The sequence below is a fragment of the Sinocyclocheilus grahami genome, unplaced genomic scaffold (genome assembly GCF_001515645.1).
Source record: "Sinocyclocheilus grahami isolate Dianchi unplaced genomic scaffold, SAMN03320097.WGS_v1.1 scaffold148.1, whole genome shotgun sequence".
NCBI classification, from domain to species: Eukaryota; Metazoa; Chordata; class Actinopteri; order Cypriniformes; family Cyprinidae; genus Sinocyclocheilus; species Sinocyclocheilus grahami.
In genome coordinates this window covers 1,679,463-1,703,695 of record NW_015505327.1, presented here as the reverse complement: position 1 = coordinate 1,703,695, position 24,233 = coordinate 1,679,463, and the positions used below count along the sequence as shown (strand labels likewise).

Sequence of the window (24,233 nt, the reverse complement as noted above, 5' to 3'; positions counted from 1 at the left end):
ATCGATTAATCATTGACATCCCTAGTATAAACCCACACATCTCATTTATGATCGATCTTCAGGACCACAATCCCTGAACATCTTATACAACTTCACATTGTATTGGTGAGGCATTAAAGACGCAAAAAGTAGCATTAACGGTCTCTATCCTAATTGTGAGGATCGATTTAATGATAAAAATGCTTTGAAATATTGTATTAGGCCTAAGTATGAATCCAGCTGTTTCTAGTTTTCTCAAAAAGCCACATGATTTAAAGTTTGTAGCATCCATTTCTCTCTGTAGTACAAATGCTGCTGGAGGAGTTACTCATAAAAAATATCCCTTGTCACTGACCTTAAGTATAAGCAATAGTACTAGTGTTGCTTACCTTGGCCAGCAGCAGTAAATATTCACTTTTGAAGCATTATCAGACATGTTTTATAGATGGGTCATATTCAAAAACAAAATAAATCCATTCATGCATTCCACAGATGTTTAATTTAATGTCACTGTGGAACAGTCCAAACTGATGAACCATGTTAAAGGATTCTTACCTGCTTTATTAGATGTTGTTCTAAATGATTTTAGTAATACCATATCCAGTTCATTATGTTTTTTTAGCTATTGATTGCAACTTAAGTGTCTACTTAAAGAGAATAAATCCTGTCTCTTTTTTCTGTTCTCCAGTCTTGGGACATTTTCTTCAGGAATGCTAATGCTGGTGCCCCCCCAGGTACAGCCTACCAGAGTCCTCCTCCAATGGGAGTGAGTCTGGCCGGGCTCGCTCAGGCCCAGTCTCTGGTGGGGGCCCAGCCGAATGTGGAGAAACTGGTGGAAGACCATCTGGCAGTCCAGTCCCTCATCAGGGCCTATCAGGTACACGCGCAGATTAAAAAAACCCTGTGAGGTTGTTTCTTTAAAAATACTGGCTTAAAAGTGATATCTCAGTGCTGCCTTTAATGAGTTGCAGTGTGAACCTTTAACAAGGTAAGAGATCTATGTTCATTTTGTAAAAAAAAAATAAAAAAGATGCTTTTTGAGGTTACAAGAGAACATTCACTAAGCCAGTGTTTCCCAACCGGGGTGCCGTGTAAAAAAATCATTTTTTAATATTTTTAAATTGCTAAAATGTTCAAAAAAGCATCTATTATAATATCCATTTCTGATGTCGGCAATAATTAGAGATGCACCGAAATTCCGGCTGCCGATAATTAGTTCACCGCTCAGGATTCACTTTCACGTGGTGTGACGCTCTGCGTATTATCCCGCTCTATGCGTATGCGCTCCGCTCGCTCCACTCATATACCGTTCATGTTCATCGGAACAGCAAAGTCCACTCAAAATTCAAAGTTTGAAATCAAGCTATCTCGTACTACTGCAACAAAATGACCCCACTGTAAAATCAAAAATACACCAAGTGAGCAAAGATTTGTGAGATAGCTAGTTATAATGGAAATTAAACAATGTTTACATATGAATAAAAGCCTACATTAAAATCTGTCATATAAATTGGTCTCTTCATTAGAAATTAGCCTACTGATTGCCACCATTGATGGACAACATTTTTTTTATAATATTAAAAATATCTGTTTGACAGTATATTCTGCAGTCCTTCCCTGCTATACCGAATATCTATACTTTTCAAAGTATCATATCGAAGTTAGAAATTCAAGTATTGTGACGGTGCCACAAATTTGTTAAAGTTTCCAAAGGGTGCCGCGATTAAAAAAAGGTTGGGAAATACTGCACTGAGCAGATAGCAGAGGTCGACCAGTATTGGGGTTTGCCGATAGCTAAGGTGAAAAATCTGGCTGATAATTGATTAATTTAGTCGATAGTTTCTAATATAAGTGATATGAATGAAAACTTTCAGTTACTTTTCAGTTAATTAGTGCTGAACTTTATTACAAAATCAATATTAATGACTTACACATGAGAAAGTTAATTTTTAAACTAAAAAAATAGTGCTTCATCACAATGACGATTTAGTTTTTTTGTTTTTGTCTTTTTGTCATATGAAATGACAGAGTCATAATGCAGCTTGCTGGATCTGCACGAATCATAACTATCATTTTTTTTTAATTAAGAGGAAAGGTGAACAGTTTCCATCCTTGACTTTGATTTAATACAACATGACTAGTAATAAACCTCCGGCACTGGCCATGGTGGAACACGGATGAATTAAACCACAACAAAAAAGATCTGATTCACCAACTACCGCTGTTGATTTTCCCTTATAACCAGTAGTTCTATAAAGCAAATCAATGGTTTCATAAAGGTGGCAATTAATTGGTAAATGAGATATTGGTCGATCTCTAGCAGATAGTCCCGTTTGATTTAAGATAGCAAATTGTGCAATACCTAATTTTGGTTGCATGGTTTTCCATCTCACGTTTGTGACGCTGTGAAAGATTGGGCTCGATTTCACAGTCATGAGATCTGCTTGGTGAACTCCTCATGTCTTGTGACTGCTGTTGCCTTGTTTTCAGGTAATGGGGCATCACAATGCAAACCTCGACCCACTTGGCATCAATTGTGTAAATTTTGACGAGTCCCCAGTAGCTACTGGGTTCCAGCATGTTGGTGAGAAATGTTTTCTGTCTGCCACAGCTCAACAGACCACCATTAATGAGCCTGTTTTGTGTGATTGTCGCTTTCCCCTTCCCTTTATCTGTCCCTCTTTCTCTCAATTCCCCTTTCCCTAACCCAACTCTTATATCCTAACCTCCTCTGCACCCGACACTTCATTTTATCTTCAATCACGCTTCATATATCATCTCGACCTTCTTGTTCTCTTGCTGCTCTCCACTTCCTCTTCTGTGGCCTCTTCCTCCCCTCTTCTATATCTTTCCCTTGTATGTCGTTTTGCGTTCGGCTCCCATGTTTGTGGGGGGACCTCTTGTCTCCTGTAGATACGTGGTCACCATGTGGCTCAACTGGACCCTCTGGGGATTATGGATGCTGATCTGGATTCATGCGTTCCCACTGACATTATTACATCATCGGATAAACTCGGTGAGGAATTATGAATGTCCGCCAAACCTTGGTTAGGACTCAGATGTTTTGTCAAAACTGCTTTCCATGACCATTGGTCATTGAATCTCAGCTCAACCTTCATCATTTATTCAGAATGATGGGTAGTGTGTTAAATTGTTGATTGAATGAAGAAACTTGTCTGGAAAACTTTTCTGGAAGGCAGTTTTGGGCTTTTTTTTATTTTAGACTGACTTGTGATTCTGCGTTTGCTGTGATGAAGGCCAGCAGCTGTATTTAGCCTCTACGTCCCCTAAGGGGGACGTGCTTTGCTAGACCAGTCTTTGTAGAGATTGGCTTGCTTATATGATTTGACCTTGGAGTTACAAGCACACAACTTTCTATTTTCTGCACACTGTTTGCTTCTATTCTGCTGGAGAGCTTAGGCTTGATGTGGTTGTTGGTTTCCAGACGCCATGTCATTTTACATTTGTACCTGTGTCCATCATGGACCAACACTAGATGATCTGTTAATCTATAGATTATCTTTCAATTAGTACTTTACTCTAATAATTAACTATTTTAGACTGACTTGTGATTCTGCGTTTGCTGTGATGAAGGCCAGCAGCTGTATTTAGCCTCTACGTCTCCTAAGGGGGACGTGCTTTGCTAGACCAGTCTTTGTAGAGATTGGCTTGCTTATATGATTTGACCTTGGAGTTACAAGCACACAACTTTCTATTTTCTGCACACTGTTTGCTTCTATTCTGCTGGAGAGCTTAGGCTTGATGTGGTTGTTGGTTTCCAGACGCCATGTCATTTTACATTTGTACCTGTGTCCATCATGGACCAACACTAGATGATCTGTTAATCTATAGATTATCTTTCAATTAGTACTTTACTCTAATAATTAACTAATTTTAGGGCATCTTTTAAAGACTGTCTATAAATTCAGCCCAATGTGAAAAGTGCATCACTCACTTTAAACAGTGTAAATAAGTTTCAGCTTTATTCTAACTCGGGTAACCGTAACGACATTATCAAGATCCATATCATTGTGGTTCTCACATTATATGACCTTGCAAGCAAGTAGCTGTCCATATACAACGCAGGTTTGCTAAGAATGTGATTGTAAGTCCTGAAAATTAGCAGGTGTCGTTCTATAACTTTCAGTTATAGAATGCATTAGGGGTGGGCGATCTGACGATTTTATATTGTGATCGATCTTGTAGATGTCTACGATCTGCTTTTCAAGCGAATCGTAGAGATCATGATCATTTACGTCTTCATAAAAATGTTACAACTACAGCAGTGACTGCTTTCTAGATGACTGTGACTTATCAAATTATATCACGTGTCTCTGTTAAGTGTCTTTCATGCGTGGTGACGCATTTGAAAAACAATTCAGCGTGAGCTAGCAGTAGTAATGTAATGAATCAAATCTTAGTTTCAGTTTCGATTTGTGGTGCAAGTCGTTCCATTCCTTAAAGCAGTGCTCTTTCGCCACTCCTTAAAAGCTTAACATTTAATCAGTCGAATCATGTAATGTGACTCGTAAAATGCAGTCTACTGTGGGGCATGCTTTATTTTAAAAAGATTTATTAAAAGCACATTATGTGCGAAAGAGCTTGTTCCTCAGGCATGTTCTGTGTGTGTGCTTCGAGACCGATCTGAACACGAACAAGCAAAGTATATTTGGGATTTTAGGTGTGCATAAATGGTCAAATACACACAAAAATGTCAGACAGTCAGTCAGTTATGTCTTAAATGAACATAAACAATTGAGAAAGAAATCGGATGCGTGTCAGTATATTAGATCCGTGCATTCTGTCTTGAAGAAAAGCAGCCTAATAAACCTGCTGTCTGTGTCATTAATGTTAATCAGACAACAAAAGAAAATCAATCACTGCTCTTGAATGAATCACTTTATTAACTGTAATAAGAATCAATGTATATTTGATTCATACAGTGATTCAGTGTTTTAAAGTGTAACTTTTAATGACCATTTTGACAACTGATTTAATAATACTGTGTTTTTTAAATTATGCAAATAAGTAAATCATTGGCTTGTTCCAGTCTGGATATTCTTGACGGCACATCTTAAAATTGGGAAGATTGCGATTCATATCGTGGATTGTGATTTTGTGTTATAAGATCATGATATGATTTTTTGGGAAGATCACCCACCCCTAGAATGCAGCTATCATGCTGGTAAAAACAAAATGAACGCGACCATATTAAGCACAAAATATGGGACTAACAGCTAGTGCTGGGCGGTATACTGGTTCATACTGAATACCGGTTTTTATTTTTGTTATGATATGAATTTTGAAAATACCGCAATACACTTAAACAACGTTCGGAATGTGACACGGTTTGAAAGGGGTCCCTTTTCTCTGTTGCACTGTGGTGAGGGAACAGTATGTGTTACTAAGTGTGAAAGTTCTGAAACTGAAGCTGTAGAACTAATAGAACATGATGACACAGAAGAACTCATCCACAATATCCACATTGACCGCCACAAATATCCACCGTCCCCTGCCATCAGCTCCCGCGTCTCACACACACGAGCGCGACTTTAGCACTAGATTTAGCAACTTTCAGACCCTTTTAGCAGATTTTTTCCATAGAATATTCATACTGACAAACCTAGCGACTTTTTTGGATAAACTTAGCTATGGTTCAGTTGGAAGATTTCGCCAGTGCTGTCCCGCGACCGCGAGATCTGACTTTCCCGGAGAAGTGTCACCTCTCTCGGCGTCTGTTCTGTGCAGTGAGCGGCAGAGAAGCAGCGCATTCAGTTGGCCGCACCGCAGCCGACTCGTCAATAAAGGAGTACAAAACAGCGTTTCCTAGCACCTGTCGCTTACTGATTGTTTGGAATTATAAATATGAGCGTAGGTCGTCTGTTAATATTACATGCACTTCTCTCTTTTTTTAAATTTTTTATTTTTTTTTAGGTCACTCAGACGCAGGCAGTGCGCTGCATGAGACAAAAAAGTAATATAGCTAAAACCACCGCATAGCCGCTCTCTAGTATAGATGCATGTTGATTTTATCAGACGATGCCGCGATTATAAATGAGTGACTCCTGGTTAACATGTATTAAAAGGGGTCGTGTTTGGTCACTATCTAGTGTGGTATTTTTTGACAGTATTCACTCATCATGACAGTAAAATAGGGCATTCTAAGTCAATATACTGCAGTATTTCCTCTCTCAATCAGTAGAAAATATGGTTAACACCTGGTCATGCATGAAAAAAAAATAGTCTTGTACCGTGAAACCGGTATAATTTTGAAAAATACCGTGATATAAATTTTTGGTCATACCGCCCAGCACTAGTAACAGCTATATTCTATTGCTGTGTGATCGCAGCCTATATTTTGCTATTAGTTACCTTGAATAATGTTGAGTATCATTTACTTCAGTGGTTGCTAATAGTCATGAACATAAACAGATCTATTCGTCGGTGCATATTTATGTGTGAGTTTGGTGTTAAACTTTGTTAGTTGCCAAGGCATCACTTCTAAATTTTACATTTTTCATCTAATATTTATATTTTATTTAAGCAACTGTATGAAAGTGTTTTTTTTTTTTTTTTTTATTAACCTTGAAATATCAGTTTCAAAATTATTCTCATGATACGCTGACTTCTAATAAACTGAATGGCATCTTTTTCTTTCCAATGCTCCCCTTCAAACGTCTGTTCTGGGAGTGTGTAAGTCTGTAATTTTAGGTATGAAATTCTGTGAAAAAAGGCAGATTATTGTATGGCAGCAACAAATCCACATGTACAACTGTCCAATGTGATTAGGACAGTGATATATTTATCACAGAGAGTTCCATTAACTTAAATGTAGGGCACTCCAAAGTCACAAAATTACATAAAAACTATATACAGTTGCTTTAATTTCAGACTAATGACTTTTAGTAGTTTTAGTTAACAGTAACAACACTGGTGTTTCAGATACTGAAAACATTCAAAATTCTTGGGAACTTACAAGTCACCTAGGACCTGAAACGGACAGTACTTCTATACAAACCCACACTTCTTTTATGACATCTGGCATTTATTTAGACTTATTAAAAGCAAGAAGTCCTGACATCTGATTGGTCAATAAGCATTCCAGTCCAGCTAAAACCAGTTACTCCGTAACCACTATAACACCTGTTTGCCATATCACTTATTTCTGTTGCATAGCAACTTTGTTATTGGCAGTCTTTTAGTGGAAAGATTAATGCATTGAATGAATTTGCCTAGTAAGATAACATTTTAATGAAACATTGTATCCCTAACATTATTAATATGTAGTAACCATTTTATGTCTGTTTGGCGAAAGATTAAACTGATACTTGAAATTGATCAAATGTAAAATGGTGAAAGTGTTTATCTCTCCTCTCACTGCTAAGCTCTGCTAAGTAGTTTACTAACCCTGATGCCCTAATGCCTCTCAGCTCCTTTATTTCCTTCAGAGACACGCATAGAGCTACTGCATACACACCTGTGTAACCAACATCTGGATTATGTTTAACCTGGACAATGTTTTACCATCAAATCGAAATGGAGTATGAATTAAGAAAAACAGTAGAGGACTTCAGAATACCACAGCATGCCATCTTAGATATAATAGATCTATATTTAATTTATACCTTACTTAAATTATACATTTAATCTGTGCCCAATTTATAAACATCTAAAAAACTTTTCTTATAAATCATATAAGGCTGATATTTTCCTGCCTTATTATGTTAATGTAGTAAATATTTTAGTAAATTTAATTAATTTTTTTTTATTCTGCATATTTTGCAACTAAACAAATGCAAAAAAGTCCCTCTAGGTCTGATAATTCCCTATAATATAGGTGATTTGTTGAACTAGTTATTCACATGCATAAACTACTACAACAATACATTATTAAACCAGTACTTTCAAAACATGTACTCCTTTCATGATTTCTTTTCACTCGGCAGTACCTTTGTGTGTATAATGATTCATGTTGATGTAGGTATGAGCTCGTAAAATCATTTGAACTCTGTACATTGTATATAGAGAAACATACAATACATAAAACGGGTGTTCTGACAAAGGGTACTTAATTCCAAAAACAGTATTTTCTTTGCTCTTTTAAGAAGGCACATTTTATATCAAATTTATACCTACTTAGTACATATTTTTCAGCCCCCTTCCAAAGTTCCCACCATTTACACAAACTACACTGTACAAATAAATAGTAACTCCAAAATGTAAAAAAAGGCCAGAGAGAGGACTGAAAGCTAATTTATGACTCTCAAGTGAAAAATCTTTATGGTAAATAAGCATTTTCTTTGAAAGTACAGTGTTTAGCCTCGCCGTGGCTAGTGTTGGCTCTGCCTGGCAGTGTGTGGGACTTAATTTAAGCTTGATCTTCTCCAGTCGTGTAGGCTGTGATTTATCATGGGCCTTGAAGCTGTGACTGTATTGCTGCAGCATTAAGGAATTGCTTGGTTTGGAGCCTGGTGTGATTTAGTGAAGGAAGTTTGTGTTTTGTCTGGAATCCATAATAAGATGTGTGGTTCACCTCAGTAAGCGACTCTTTAGATTTCATTAGTGCAGCTGTGCTGGAGCTTAATGTTTGTTAGTCTCTCTCATTGGGATTATCTATGTGATTTGGAAGTTTGTGTTTTGTCTGGAATCCATAATAAGATGTGTGGTTCACCTCAGTAAGCGACTCTTTAGATTTCATTAGTGCAGCTGTGCTGGAGCTTAATGTTTGTTAGTCTCTCTCATTGGGATTATCTATGTGAGGGTTTGGGAATCACTAACTCCAAGTGGATTTTTCTTCCCTGCTACTGCCTCTCCAGACCTTAAACATGTCAAGACGCGTCTAAGTGCTCTAACCATTGGAGGTAGGCTTTAATGTCAAAAGAGTTCTGTGCCTCTTGCTATATAGCAGTGTTTTAGTAGCTGCAAGTAGTTCTAGCTGCTTTTTTGTGTGTATTTCTGATTTTGCCAGTGCTAGTTAGCGTTTCGGCCACTTTGATTTTATGCATTCAATTTTTCCTAAATTTGAAGAATTCCAAAAATGTTTTTCATTATCTAAGAATGGCAGCTGTAACTTATGTTTAAGGATATTAATAAAAACAACTCTCAGAAAATATAGAATTTAGAGAATCTGTGAACCTAAAAATAATTCTAAGCTTTACTGATCTTATTCTTGAGCAGTGGTGTGTCTTCATTTAGCAGTACAAAACGTATGTTTATATGGTAGATTGTGTTAGCTTTTAGTGTTGAACATATAAAAACACCAAGAAATATTCTGTATATTGTATATACAGTATATTCTGTACTATTTCAGGCATCTTAAAGGGATAGTCCTTCTGAAGTGAAACGATGCGTTCGTGTAAGAAAATATCCATATTTAGAGGCTAGTTTTGGTAGTTCACTCTTAAACTCATTTCTAACTTGCTGATTGTGATTTTAAATGGAAATATGTGACCCGTGCTGGCAAAATGAGTCGGAATGCGCACAGGCTAATTTTGAGCTTGTTTGATATTTACGATTTGAGTTCGGCGACGCTCCGTCTCGATCGGGAGCTGTTAAATATTCATAATGACACCACACAATAGAGGATTTTTTAGCCTCCAATGTGCTCCGGTTGTATTATAAACATGGCGTCGTTAATATCGCTTATCAGTTTGAGCCCGATTGAGAAGCAGAGGATATTATTGAAGAGGATCATGCAGAACCTGTGCAAGCACGGCTTTTAATGGTAGACCTATGTTTATTGTTTGTTGTTGTCTCATAATTTTTGATACGCTGTTATAAGCTACTGCTTATGTTAGCTTTTAATATACGGTTTTATCTTGATTAAAGGCAACTGCACGCGCGTCCATGTTTAGCGCTTCTCATAGCTATGTGAAAATAAGTGTATAATTGGAACAGTTCATTATTGGAGCTGAGCTGAATGAGAGAGAGCGATGTAGAGCATGTGCAGAGCAGGGGGGCGTGAGGAACAGTATTAAAGGGGGTCATATGATGCGATTTTAAATTTTTCCTTTCTCTTTAGAGTGTTACAAGCTCTTGGTGCATAAAGAAGATCTGTAAAGTTGCAAAGACTAAAGTCTCAAATCCAAAGAGATATTCTTTATAAAAGTTAAGAGTCAGCCACGCCTACCTAAAACGGTTCATTCTAATACGCCCCCACATACCTACGTCACTATCTGGGAAGATTTGCATAACGCCGCCCAAATGTTCACGCAAAGAGAGAAGGCGTAACTTTTATTCTCGCTGTAGTATTGTTGTTGCCGCCGCCATGTCGTGAAGGCGCTGTGCGTTTCGTTGTGAAAGCGAAACTACATTGTTTGGCCTTCCAGAAGAGGACGATATCCGCTATCTAAAAGTACCAAAGCACCATGCTTATTGTGATTTATTGGATGGTAAGTGCCCTTCAATGTTCCATCCATTAACTGAAAAAAGGCTAGACTAAGTGATTCTTGGGATTTAAGAATCGATATCGTTCTGTAAAAATTAGAATCTAATCGATTAATATCGAGATATCCATATTATTGTTTGGCCTTCCAGAAGAGGACGATATCCGCTATCTAAAAGTACCAAAGCACCATGCTTATTGTGATTTATTGGATGGGAAGTGCCCTTCAATGTTCCATCCATTAACTGAAAAAAGGCTAGACTAAGTGATTCTTGGGATTTAAGAATCGATATCGTTCTGTAAAAATTAGAATCTAATCGATTAATATCGAGATATCCATATTTTTTTACCCTGAACAAATTATGAATGGGTCTTTATACTATACATGAAAATATCATGAAATGCCATCTTTGTCTAGTACAGTGTTATTTTATATACTATTAAAGTATTTATTATTATTTTGAATTGGCTTTTTTATATTTTCAGTTTTAATAGTAGTTTAAGTTTTTGTAATTATATGTGCTTGTCATTTTTATTTTATTTTTATTTTTGTAAATGTTTCTATTTAGTTTTGTTTTAGTACCTCAATTTTTTTCTTTCAACTTAAACGTTTTTCATCTTATATTTATATTTCATTTTAAGTACCCCAAATTATTTTAAATAGTTTTAGTTAACAATAACAACACTGATCTACTAATACATTTCTGTAATTAGTCTTTAGTAGATTTTAGCTGGTTGTTGAATGACTAGTTGACCACCATGACCCATTTATTTCCTGTTTCCTATTTATTGTTATAAACAAAGAAAGGCATAAATCAAGTAATCATCAGCCTTGAAATTGTGAACAACTCTGAATATTCCTAATGAGCCTTAAAAGATCATAGTCATAAAAGATGCTGTTCAAAGATAGTAGGATACACACGCATTTTTTAAAAAAGGTGATTATTGGGATGAGATGTGATTGTGAACATTGTGATTGTAGTGAAGAATGCTTCTGCTCAAGGTCTGGCTTTTTTGGGGAGGTTATTTTAATGTGAAGTGCATTTTGGTGGCTTTGCTGTCCACACGCTTCAAATGAGGTGAAGGGAAGCTTTATGTGGCAGTTAATAAAGGCTACGTGTGTAGCTTGGATCCTCTTGTAATATCCCCCAAACACACACCCTTCTGTATATTCACACATCCAGACACACACGTAAAACACTAGAAACATACTCTCATTCTCTCTTCCAATGCTCAGCCTCCCCCCCCACAGCCCTCTCTGTCGGTCTTGCTCTCATTAACACACTCTGGTCTACTATAGGTTAAATCTGTCTTTAGCACACCCGCTCATATGCCTCGAGGTGCATGGCTGCCTCTTTTTGCACTCCTTGCCAAACATCCAAAATGATCGACACAGACAGGTCCGTTTCCATGTGTGCTGACCTGTCAGAATCTCTGTACAGCCTAATGCATGGCATGTTGTTGTAGGTACTGAATGAACAGCAGTAAATACTCATTTTCCATCCATTTATGAAATGATTGCCCAAATACACTAAGCGTTTCAGAGAAACTGTAGGCAGTTTAATACTCAAAGACTACAGTTCTGCCAAGTTGTTAACCTGCATGTTGTGGTATTTGAATTAGTAGTGCTGCTGTGGATAATAAAGAATCTGTCTGAACCTTGTGTTCACATGCTTTGGAAGTGTGAATCTCACAACGAAATGTCCAGCTCATCTTTCAGCCCCAATACAGTGAATGTCATCCTTTATGGACACATTTAATTTTAAAAACTTAAAATCAGAAACTATTGATTTTATAAATTTTTTTTTAATTTGAAAAATGGGGGGCCTCAAATTCTCAAAACATTTGATTTATTATATACATTTTATATAATGTATACATATATTATATACATACATACTGGACATGTTGACAGGTTTTGTGAGATCAATGCTCAAAGGTTTATTGAAATGTATTTATTTATTTGTATATTGAAATAATATATTATGCTTTGTTAATATTTACTAAGCAATTTTTCAAAAATCATCCCTGTGTAAGGATATTGGGGCCTTATGAAATCCATTTTATTTTATTTTAAATAAATTAAATTTTAGTAATCAAAAAGCATGAAATCATGAAACTTATACAGACAGATACTAGTATCGTTACATGGCTAAACTTGCCAAATTCTGTGAGATTCGGCAGTATACTTTTTAATGACTTTTTTTATATAAATACTTTTTTTTTTTTTTTTGCGTTTTAGAGGCATAGGATATATAATCATTCAATTCTTAATACAGATGTTGATGTTTATTTACACTAGTTATATCAGAACTGTACTTTGTCATAATATATATGTACTTTAGTGTACACAGTATAACTGTACATGAAATAGTACATCATCTTTCAGTTTTTGACTTGAGGTGATGAATTAATAATTATAATAAACAAATATAATAAATAGTCTCGTTATACTACTAAATGAGCTGTTCACTGTTCAATATATTAATTGTAGCTCACAATCCAAAGCAGCTCGTTTACATATTAAATTCAGGATGCATTTAATGCAACAATTATACTAGCATTATTAACACCAATATTATATTGACGATGATTATGCAGTTAACCCACTTTTTCCTTTGTTTTTTTTTTTTTCTTTTCTTTTTGGTGCACACCCCAACTCTCTCATCAATTTTCAAACCACCTATCTTTTGTCTTCATTCTCTCTCATTCTTTCTCCTTTTCCATCCATTTACTTACACTTCATACTTAATGTTCTTTTTTATATATTGTCCGCTTTGCTGTTACCATTATTTAACATTTATCATGCTATTTGCTGGTGCTTTTTGTTGTGTACTTCCATAACACTCCAATCCACCATGTTTCTGGTTATGCATGGCATCCTCACATTTACTCCATTCATCCCCCACTAACTCATACATGCTTGTTTTTTTCTCTCTCCCTATCTGTCTTTTTTTTCTTGTTTCATTGTTTCTATAATTTATATCTCCCCCTTCCCCCTCTGGATTGTTTTCTCTTCCTTTCACTTTGTTACTTTCATTTCTCCTCCATCCACTGGCATCTATGCTGGCCTTCTTTTGTGTTTCTTCTCTTTTCTGTTGACCCTGTCCCCCTCCCTCTCCACCTGCCCTTCTTCTCTGGGTTGGGTTGGATGTGTTGTGTGTTTTGCTGTCAGGTTTCTATGGGCTGGAAGAGTCTGATCTGGATAAAGTGTTCCGCTTGCCCACCACCACCTTTATCGGGGGCAATGAGAGCGCTCTGCCCCTCAGGGAGATCATCCGCCGCTTAGAGGTTAGTGAGGACGCAAGGAATATTTCAGCCTCAGGTCTGTCTGAATGTTTCTATCACAGTGCCCTAGGAAGACTACCATAATGCAGTGGCCAAACTACTGGTGGCCCTCAAGATTTTAAATAAGAGAAAACAACTAAAAAGATCTCTCTTCTTTATTCCAAAGAAACTGCATCATAGCCGAATATTTCAATATTACTCTCTGTGTGTGTGTGTGTGTGTGTGTGTGTGTGTGTGTGTGTGTGTGTGTGTGTGTGTGTGTGTGTGTGTGTGTGTGTGTGTGTGTGTGTGTGTGTGTATACTGAAGGGCAGTACTAAATGAAACAAATATGATATTTAGGCAAAATTTACACATCTTCATTCTGTTTAAAAGTTTACATTTAGGTACTTACATGTTTCCCAGAGCATCAGTGAGCGTTTGAACCTTTTGTAATAGTTGCGTACGAGTCCCTCAGTTGTCCTCTGTGTGAAAATATGGATCTCAAAATCATACAGTCATTGTTGGAAAGGGTTCAAATATGCAAAAGATGATGGAAAACCAAAGAATTTGTGGGACCTGAAGGATTTTTCCGAAGAACAGCAGGCAGTTTAACTGTTCAGGACAAACAAGGGACTCATGAACATTTTAAATAAGAGAAAACAACTAAAAAGATCTCTCTTCTTTATTCCAAAGAAACTGCATCATAGCCGAATATTTCAATATTACTCTCTGTGTGTGTGTGTGTGTGTGTGTGTGTGTGTGTGTGTGTGTGTGTGTGTGTGTGTGTGTGTGTGTGTGTGTGTGTGTGTGTGTGTGTGTGTGTATATATACACAGTGTTTGAAGATCTGGATATATTGTGTGAAAATATGGATCTCAAAATCATACAGTCATTGTTGGAAAGGGTTCAAATATGCAAAAGATGATGGAAAACCAAAGAATTTGTGGGACCTGAAGGATTTTTCCGAAGAACAGCAGGCAGTTTAACTGTTCAGGACAAACAAGGGACTCATGAACAACTATCACAAAAAAACAAAAAACAGCTGTGGATCATCCAGGTAACAACACAGTATTAAGAATCAAGTGTATGTAAACTTTTGAACGGGGTTATTTTTATAAAGTCACCTATTATTTTCTCTTGTGGACTATATGTAAATGTCTTTTATGTGAAATATCTTATTCGGGTCAGTACTAAATAAAAAATGACCTGCATTTTGTATGATCCCTCTTATTTGGGTAAAATAACATTTTGAAGATACTGCAAAGGGGGTGGGGTTGGTGTCAAAAAGGCATTGAGCAATAAATCTCATCTCTTGGTTTAATTGAAGTGTTTGTCGTAAGCAGCCATGACATTGTCAGACATATTATTTATTATGTTGGGTACCACTGATGCAAAGTCCCAAGCCACATAGTTTCACAATAAATATTAAATACAGTTGCCCTAAAACAAATGTATTGCTACACAAAATAGACACTCTTGTACACCTACAGTGGGTACGGAAAGTATTCAGACCCCCTTACATTTTTCACTCTTTGTTATATTGCAGCCATTTGCTAAAATCATTTAAGTTAATTTTTTTTCCTCATTAATGTACACACAGCACCCCATATTGACAGAAAAACACAGAATTGTTGACATTTTTGCAAATTTATTAAAAAAGAAAAACTGAAATATCACATGGTCCTAAGTATTCAGACCCTTTGCTGTGACACTCATATATTTAACTCAGGTGCTGTCCATTTCTTCCGATCATCCTTGAGATGGTTCTACAAGAGTGAAAAATTTAAGGGGGTCTGAATACTTTCCGTACCCACTGTATGTTATGCTTAAACAATGAATGATTGATTGTTTGAATGTTATTGCATTACATAATATGTGAATTTATGAAGTCCGTTCTCCTCGAGTTCACACGTGTCCTATCAGAGAAACCACTTGTGTTCTACATTACGTTAATTATGAACATGATTAACTAACATTGTTGTTAAATGGTTGGGTACTGTATTGGGTGTGATTTTTGTCACTTTATGCAGTATTTTGTTTCAGTTTAGTTGCTGAAATGTTGTGTTTCTCAGATGGCGTATTGCCAGCATATAGGGGTTGAGTTCATGTTCATCAATGACCTGGACCAGTGTCAGTGGATCAGACAGAAGTTTGAGAAGCCTGGAGTCATGCAGTTCAGCCTGGAGGAGAAGAGAACACTGCTGGCTCGCATGGTCCGCTCCACCAGGTACACACACACACTCACACAAAGGCCCACATGCAAGGGTACACACAGGAATACCTGCATTAAACCTTTTCTTTAAAAAAATCTGAATGTTTGTGTCAGTCTGAACAGACACATTACCAACTGTTTGTTCAAATTAAAGTCGATTTCACACCAAACATTTGACTTGGTGTGACTGTTGTAATGCGTTTCCCAACACTGGATGTGTTTAAATGTATATTTACTTCTTGAAACCCGTTTTAGGTGTTTCCTGCAGCTCTGTAATATGTGCGTGCTAATTTCTGCAGGTTTGAGGAGTTCCTGCAGAGGAAATGGTCATCTGAGAAGCGCTTTGGGCTGGAGGGATGTGAGAGTCTGATCCCAGCACTCAAAACCATCATTGACAAGTCCAGTGATAAGGGAGTAGACACGGTCATCATGGGAATGCCTCACAGGTAGAAGAAGAAATTCAAATGTGAAAAACAGATGAGAGGAAATGAGTGGAAACCGGATATTACAGCGACGTATGTGCCGTTATGGTGATTCAAGGTATCAGATACAAACTCTCTTGCTCTTTTTTCGGTCTCTGCAGAGGGCGTCTGAACGTGCTTGCCAATGTGATCCGTAAGGAACTGGAGCAAATTTTCTGTCAGTTTGACTCTAAACTGGAAGCTACTGATGAGGTCAGTGACGTCTATGTGCACTCATCCTTGTGAAATTAATCATCAGAACAGACATAAGAACCACTGCAATTGATGAAACATGTCTGTACCTCTACAGGGTTCAGGAGATGTCAAGTACCACTTGGGCATGTACCACAGGAGGATAAATCGTGTGACTGACAGGAATATTACCTTGTCATTGGTGGCCAACCCTTCCCATCTAGAAGCAGTGAACCCGGTGGTGCAGGGCAAGACTAAAGCGGAGCAGTTTTACTGCGGAGACACAGACGGCAATCGGGTGAGACATAAAGAGCATCAAACTAGGGCTGTGCCGGTATTATTATACACATTACCATTCAAATGTTTGGGGTTAAGATTTTTTTTATTGTTTTTGAAAGTCTCTTTTGCTCACCAAAGCTGCATTTATTTGATCAAAAGTACAGTAAAACAGTAATATTGTAAATTATTATTACAATTTAAGATGTAATTTATTCCTGTGATGCAAAGCACCACAACATCATTACTCCAGTCTTCAGTGTCACATGATTCTTCAGAAATCATTCTAATATGCTGATTTGCAGCTCAATAAACATTTATTTTATTACCAATGTTGAAAACAATTGTGCTGCTTTTATTTTTGTGGAAACCATGATACTTTTTTCAGGATTCTTTGGTGAATATAAAGTTCAAAAGAACAGCATTTATTTTCAAATATAAATCTTTTGTAACATTATGAATCTCTTTACTGTCACTTTTGATCAATTTAATGCACCACTTCTGAATAAAAGTATTGATTTCAAGAAAAAAATCTCACTGACCGCCAACTTTTGAATGGTAAAATAACATTTTATTAAATATAGTAATAAAAAACATAATATAGTTTTTATTTTCCTCACCAGAGGTGCAGGGATGTTTTTCTGTCTAGTTTTCATGAGAGCACCTGGAGGTTTGGTGATACCCATTAAATATAACTATTAAAAAATAAATAATTAATAATAGTATTCTTGCACTTTATTTATTTTTAAAATAAAATAAAATAAAAAAAATAAAGTGTGATAATGCTGTTATAGATTAAAATAAAAAATAAATATTAAATTAAAATACAATTATTTTATAGTACACTTAAAAAATACAATGCTAATATTTACATTGTAATTTTTTTTCTTCTTTTTTTTACTTTTTCTTTTTTATAACTTTTCAACATTTTCAAACCTAAAATCAACAAGCTTTTATTTAGGCGGGTTGCTGGCAAGTAAGAATATGCGCTGCTGGTTTTAGAGCTGCCGAGTGAAGTGCGTCAGTGAATGAAATTACAGTTTTGTGTTTTGCTCTGAACCCGGCAGCACGTAACCTAGATTCATGCTTTCAGTATTAGAGTTAGTTTATCTAAAACAGTGAGTATGCATGCAATTAACAGCTGTCAACCATGATGAGCGATCTGAACTTATTTACCCAGTGCATTTTTTATTTTGGTCGCACCTGCGTACCACTTATGTGCACCCCTGTTCCTTACAATATTGCATTAATACTTTGGTCCTTGTATAGAAATTATGTGTACATTCATATAATGTTCTAGAGTTCAGTTAATGAAGCAGGTCATCTAAATATGTTTTAAAAATGATCTTTTTCATCTGACGCTCACTTAAAATTAATCTTTAAAAACACAAAAATTGTATCATATTAATAACATACTTGTAACACTGTTAAATGTAATCTTTAGCCAATCTCAAAATGATTATCGATTTTTCATACTGAACATAACGAAGACAATATTTTTTTAAAACAAGATTGTTTGGACTTCATTTAATCATTTATTAGTCATAACATGAGCAGTGACATGCTGTCACATGTGGCTTATATGTATATGTGAGAATTTAATATCGGTGCATCTCTAGTGTCTTTAAGATATATTTTAAATGGCTCCGTTATGAAGAATTCAAATCCTGTTTTTAATTCTATACCCCTCGTAGAACCAACAGCTTTTAAATGTTCTTTCCTATGTGTGTTTTTGTTTCAGGTGATGTCCATTCTGCTCCATGGTGATGCTGCATTTGCAGGTCAGGGCATTGTCTATGAAACCTTCCATCTGAGCGATCTGCCGTCCTACAGTACACATGGCACTGTGCATGTGGTGGCCAACAACCAGGTACACGAGCACAAACGCCCACAAACAAACCCATGCGTGACAATACATGCTAACACAATGCATCAGATGTCCTCTTAATACCCCTCTGCATGTCCTGCTCAGATCGGTTTCACCACAGATCCTCGTATGGCGCGCTCCTCTCCGTATCCTACTGATGTTGCCCGTGTGGTCAATGCCCCCATATTCCACGTCAACGCAGATGATCCAGAAGCTGTAATGTACGTGTGCACCGTGGCCGCAGAGTGGAGAGCCACCTTCCACAAAGATGTGGTGGTGGACCTGGTGAGTGATAGTGTTTTGTGTCTTTTATAAACACGTTATTCTGACTTATTGTTATAGTTCATGACATCAATCAGGCATACGACTTCGTTCCTTTAGGTATGTTACCGCCGTAATGGCCACAATGAGATGGATGAGCCAATGTTCACCCAGCCGCTGATGTACAAACAGATCAAGAAGCAGAAAGGAGTTCTGCAGAAATATGCTGAGAAGCTCATCGCCGAAGGTGCCGTCTCACGACAGGAGTATGAGGTCAGACGGTCCTGCCTAGAACCAATCAGCTGCCTCGTATCTTCAGCTAGTCTTTCTGACGTGTTTTCACCTGTTTCTTGGTTCCACAGGAAGAGATTTCCAAGTATGACAAAATCTGCGAGGAAGCTCATGCTCGCTCAAAGGATGAGAAGATCCTCCACATCAAGCACTGGCTGGACTCCCCCTGGCCAGGTGTGTGTGAACATGGATATTATTGAATTTCATCCTTGAATTATGACCAAATTTGTTGAAGAAATACTGTCAGACTAGAAAGGTACGTCCACAGGCCGTCAATGGATCTTTCATTGCATATTTCATACATATTGCATATATGGCCTTAATGTTGCAATGAAACGGAAGTAGTGACAGATCTTTTCTTCCATATTGTGATGTATATCCAAACTAAAAAATCGAAAAATAAAAAATGTAGGACGGAGACTTGGTTCTGTGCATCAGTTGGTGATTGGATGTTGAGATGTGGGCGTTGCGCTCAAAAGTGGTGGAGGCAGTTGAGCATGAGTTTGCAGGGGTTTGGTTTAAACGGACTAAATGATTGGAAAAGACATGTATACGTCAGCAAAGAGAAATCTATTGTTTTACCTGGTTATGACATTTTGATAAAAAATTGCAAGGTCATAAGATCTATAGCATAAATCTGCAAATTAAATAGAGTGAATTTCCATTTCATGTCTTTAAAGCTGCAGTCCATAACTTTTTTTTTGGTTAAAAATAATCCGAAATCAATATTTGAGCAAGTGCATAACCAGCCAGTGTTCAAAACTATCGCCTTACTTTAGCCCGATTCACAACGGTTAGCTTATAATAATGTTTTCTACTTTGAGTGGTACGGGTATGTTTTCGCGGGAAATTCAAGCATGCTGCTGCGTCATTACATCACTTCTGTAAACATAAAGATTTAGTCCCGGCTACTAGGCTTTATCGCATGTGAGGATCCTGCAGGTGGCGGATCGTTTTATAGACTTTTCTCACAGCAGCTGGAATAATTAAATGTATCATTTTGATGGCGGATTGTAATCCGACTATGTGTTTATGAAACACATGTGACTGAAATTAAATTATTCCAGTTTTAAATGTGCATCTGATTACAGATAGCCTGGGATTACTCAGGATTTGTATTTTAAAGAGAACCAGTTCGAAAGAAGAATAATTTGCTTTTTGGGTTAAAAGAATTTCCTAATATGAAATTCTAATGATATGACAATTAGAGATTAGACTGTACAGAAATTGAAATCTACATGCTAATACACACTACATACACGTAGTCACGCAATGCTGATGTTGTTAACATTAACAATTTGAGAACAAAGTATAACAATAATAATAATTTGCACGGTTTGATGTGATATGAGCTAATCGATCATTAGATTTAATCACCATTGGTAGTGCGATTTATTGTAATGCTTTTTTCCTCAGTTGGTCAGAACAAACGTGGCAGACTTGTTACTTGTTCTGATGACAATATCCCGTGAAAATTCTTATTTGGGTCATATATTCTAAGACGTAGGCGAGAATCTGTGATTCCTAAGTACAGTATCCACACTGGTTCGGTGATTGACAGCCACACATTCACCTCAAAACATTAGATTCATCTGCGCTGGAGCCGTGCAGGCACACAACCCACGCAAGGAAGGTAATAACTGCAATTGCAGGTTTCAAACAGAGATGGCGACAAAGAGGCAAAACTTACAGGCTGCAGCTTTAAGTGATTTACCAAACCTGAAAATTGCTAATATGTAATCATTATTGGAAATGCTCCTCGCATGGTGTTCAAAATCACCTAATTTCATTTCAATTAAATGAATGTACTATATATTTGTTCAATGTTTTTTGTTTAATATTTTGTATTTTAAGGGATTTTATGGTACTTCATGCATAGAACTGAAATTTCCATCTTAAACTGTAGTAAATATTGAATGCTATTGAATGTTTTTTTTATTAAAGAAGACACTTGGCAGATGGAAAAAGTAATTTTTTGTAGTGAATTCTTTTTTTTTGTTTGTTTATTGTTATGAAAAATCAAAAATACTATTTTCAACTTTTAAATGAAGTATGTTTTTTCCAAAAACATGTTTCTGTGAGAAAATCTAAAAAAAAGATTAATTGAAACAAGTTGTGTTCCGAATTTTAGGTTGATATCTCAAAAAATTATCTTTCAGTAATATTTTATTTGGGCACAGTACCAAATGTTTCCACTAGATAATAATTAATTTCACATTGACTTCCAATTAGTTCATTTTTGACTGCAAGGAGTGAAAAAAATAGATTTTTTATTTTATTAAATTTTTTTTTTTCAGAAACTTTTCGAATGTCCATGACTTTGTTTGTGTTCACATAGCATGTGCCAAAACCTTTACCAACATTCTTACCATTCCAATGTAGTAAAAAAATTAAACATACAATTTTTTGATCAAAAATGGCCGAAGAGCACCAGAGGGTTAAATGTTTAGCTCCTATTGCATCTTCCTGTGACCATCTGGAAGTGGGTGGTTCAGAATGAGTTGCAGTATGGGCCAGACTTTGTTGTGAAGTCAATACCTCTGACTAAGCAAGACTAATTAAAAAATGTACAGCATTTTGCTGCTGCTTCATGTGTTTCTAGATCTAATAGCACAGTCATTATGTTTGGTGTGCAGGTTTTTTCACTCTGGATGGTCAACCCAAGAGTATGAGCTGCCCGTCCACTGGTCTGCCAGAGGAAGAGCTGACCCACATCGGACAAGTGGCGTCATCAGTACCCGTGGAGGACTTCACAATTCACGGAGGTGCACTAGACCTACAAAATAGTACATAAATATGCACACATTTCATGCATTCTGTTACTATAATACTGGTCTTCCCTTCACATACAGGTCTGAGTCGTATTCTGAAGGGCCGTGGTGACATGATCAAGAACAGGACAGTGGACTGGGCCCTGGGAGAGTACATGGCCTTTGGCTCTCTGCTCAAGGAGGGCATCCATGTGCGTCTCAGTGGCCAAGATGTGGAGAGAGGAACCTTCAGGTATAAAAAAAACAAGAACATTTCAGAATAATCATATAATTATGAATCTAAATGTAGTTGGGTAGTAACGTCTGCACATTTCTGTATGATAGACCATTTTTATTTGAGCCACACTTTGAAATGCAGCATTATTTTGGATCTCAGCCCGGTGTAAGAGGTCACTGACCTGTTGTTTGTTCCATTGGCAGTCACCGTCACCATGTTCTCCATGATCAGAACGTAGACAAGAGGATCTGCATTCCCATGAACCACGTATCCCCTAACCAAGCCTTGTACACCGTCTGCAACAGCTCTCTGTCTGAGTACGGAGTACTAGGTATTCAGACGCTCGCAGTACATGTTAAAACGATCTCTGCGCTTAAATGAAAGGTAGAGGACGCTCATGGAAACTCATGTTTTCTTTCATTCTGTGTGGTTTTCTTTAGGTTTTGAGTTGGGCTTTGCTATGGCCAGTCCCAATGCTCTGGTTCTGTGGGAGGCCCAGTTTGGAGACTTCCATAACACGGCTCAGTGTATAATTGACCAGTTCATCTGCCCTGGCCAAGCTAAATGGGTCCGCCAGAACGGCATTGTCTTACTGCTGCCACATGGCATGGAGGGCATGGTAAGGCTAGTATTACCCACAATTCATGCCACTTTTCTCTACACACTACTCTGTGTACTGGCAGTAAATGAGTTGATTTGGATTTATTTTGTTCCTTCACAGGGTCCCGAGCACTCGTCTGCCCGTCCAGAGCGCTTCCTGCAGATGTGCAATGATGACCCTGACTTTAACCCTGTAAGACTGTCTGCCTAATGTCTCTAAACGTTAATACAGTGTTGGTATAAACAAAGATTTTATAGTCATTCACCAGAATGAATATCAATGTACCTTTTATTTTGGCTGCAGAAAGTCACTGATGACTTTGAGGTGCGTCAGCTGTATGACTGCAACTGGATTGTCGTAAACTGTTCAAATCCCGCCAACTATTTCCATGTAATGAGGCGGCAGATCCTTCTTCCCTTCAGGAAACCTGTGAGTTCAGCTGTCTGAGAGCATCTGGACATTCACTGATTCGTCAAATGCATTATTGGTACTTAAATGATTTGAAATTGTAACTGATTTATTCATTTTCTTGTTTTTAGCTTATTGTCTTCACTCCCAAGTCTCTGCTGCGTCATCCGGAGGCCAAGTCTAACTTTGACCAGATGCTACCAGGTGAGAAACTGTTTGTTTGTTGCTGTGTTTCAGAGGGAAGATTTATTTATTTAAATATTTTCACATTTTACAGAACAAACAGCGGGGTTTAATCCACTGTTAATCCCCCACCCCCCATGCCAGCAAACCAAACAAATGAACAAATAACAAATAAATAAAATAACAATACATATATACAAATATATGTAAAATTACATACCTATACATAACTGTAATCATGCAATATTAATACATATGTGTGTGTGTGTGTATATATATATATATATATATATATATATATATATACACAGTGGGGGAAAAAAAGTATTTAGTCAGCCACCAGCTGTCTGAGAGCATCTGGACATTCACGGATTCGTCAAATGCATTATTGGTACTTAAATGATTTGAAATTTTAACTGATTTATTCATTTTCTTGTTTTTAGCTTATTGTCTTCACTCCCAAGTCTCTGCTGCGTCATCCGGAGGCCAAGTCTAACTTTGACCAGATGCTACCAGGTGAGAAACTGTTTGTTTGTTGCTGTGTTTCAGAGGGAAGATCTATTTATTTATTTATTTAAATATTTTCACATTTTACAGAACAAACAGCGGGGTTTAATCCACTGTTAATCCCCCACCCCCCATGCCAGCAAACCAAACAAATGAACAAACAACAAATAAATAAAATAACAATACATATATACAAATATATGTAAAATTACATACCTATACATACCCGTAATCATGCAATATTTATACATACGTGTGTGTGTGTGTGTGTGTGTATATATGTATGTATGTATGTGTGTGTGTGTGTGTGTGTGTGTATATATATGTGTATATATATATATATATATATATATATA

At 36.9% G+C, this 24,233-nt stretch overlaps 1 protein-coding gene across 1 annotated transcript in view; it reads left to right on the top strand.

Moving 5' to 3' along the window:
• The window catches only part of LOC107591944 (2-oxoglutarate dehydrogenase, mitochondrial-like), a 33,973-nt gene that overhangs the window by 8,764 nt on the left and 976 nt on the right, over positions 1-24,233 (top strand). Inside the window, exons 3-20 of the mRNA XM_016281243.1 lie at positions 668-856; positions 2,893-2,995; positions 13,539-13,654; positions 15,703-15,857; positions 16,142-16,288; positions 16,426-16,516; positions 16,614-16,793; positions 18,513-18,641; positions 18,744-18,923; positions 19,020-19,172; positions 19,262-19,364; positions 21,827-21,955; positions 22,043-22,193; positions 22,382-22,509; positions 22,619-22,797; positions 22,900-22,971; positions 23,083-23,208; positions 23,319-23,391. Of these exons, the coding sequence (XP_016136729.1) occupies positions 668-856; positions 2,893-2,995; positions 13,539-13,654; positions 15,703-15,857; positions 16,142-16,288; positions 16,426-16,516; positions 16,614-16,793; positions 18,513-18,641; positions 18,744-18,923; positions 19,020-19,172; positions 19,262-19,364; positions 21,827-21,955; positions 22,043-22,193; positions 22,382-22,509; positions 22,619-22,797; positions 22,900-22,971; positions 23,083-23,208; positions 23,319-23,391 (2,404 nt within the window). The remainder of the gene's footprint in view (positions 1-667; positions 857-2,892; positions 2,996-13,538; positions 13,655-15,702; positions 15,858-16,141; positions 16,289-16,425; positions 16,517-16,613; positions 16,794-18,512; positions 18,642-18,743; positions 18,924-19,019; positions 19,173-19,261; positions 19,365-21,826; positions 21,956-22,042; positions 22,194-22,381; positions 22,510-22,618; positions 22,798-22,899; positions 22,972-23,082; positions 23,209-23,318; positions 23,392-24,233) is intronic.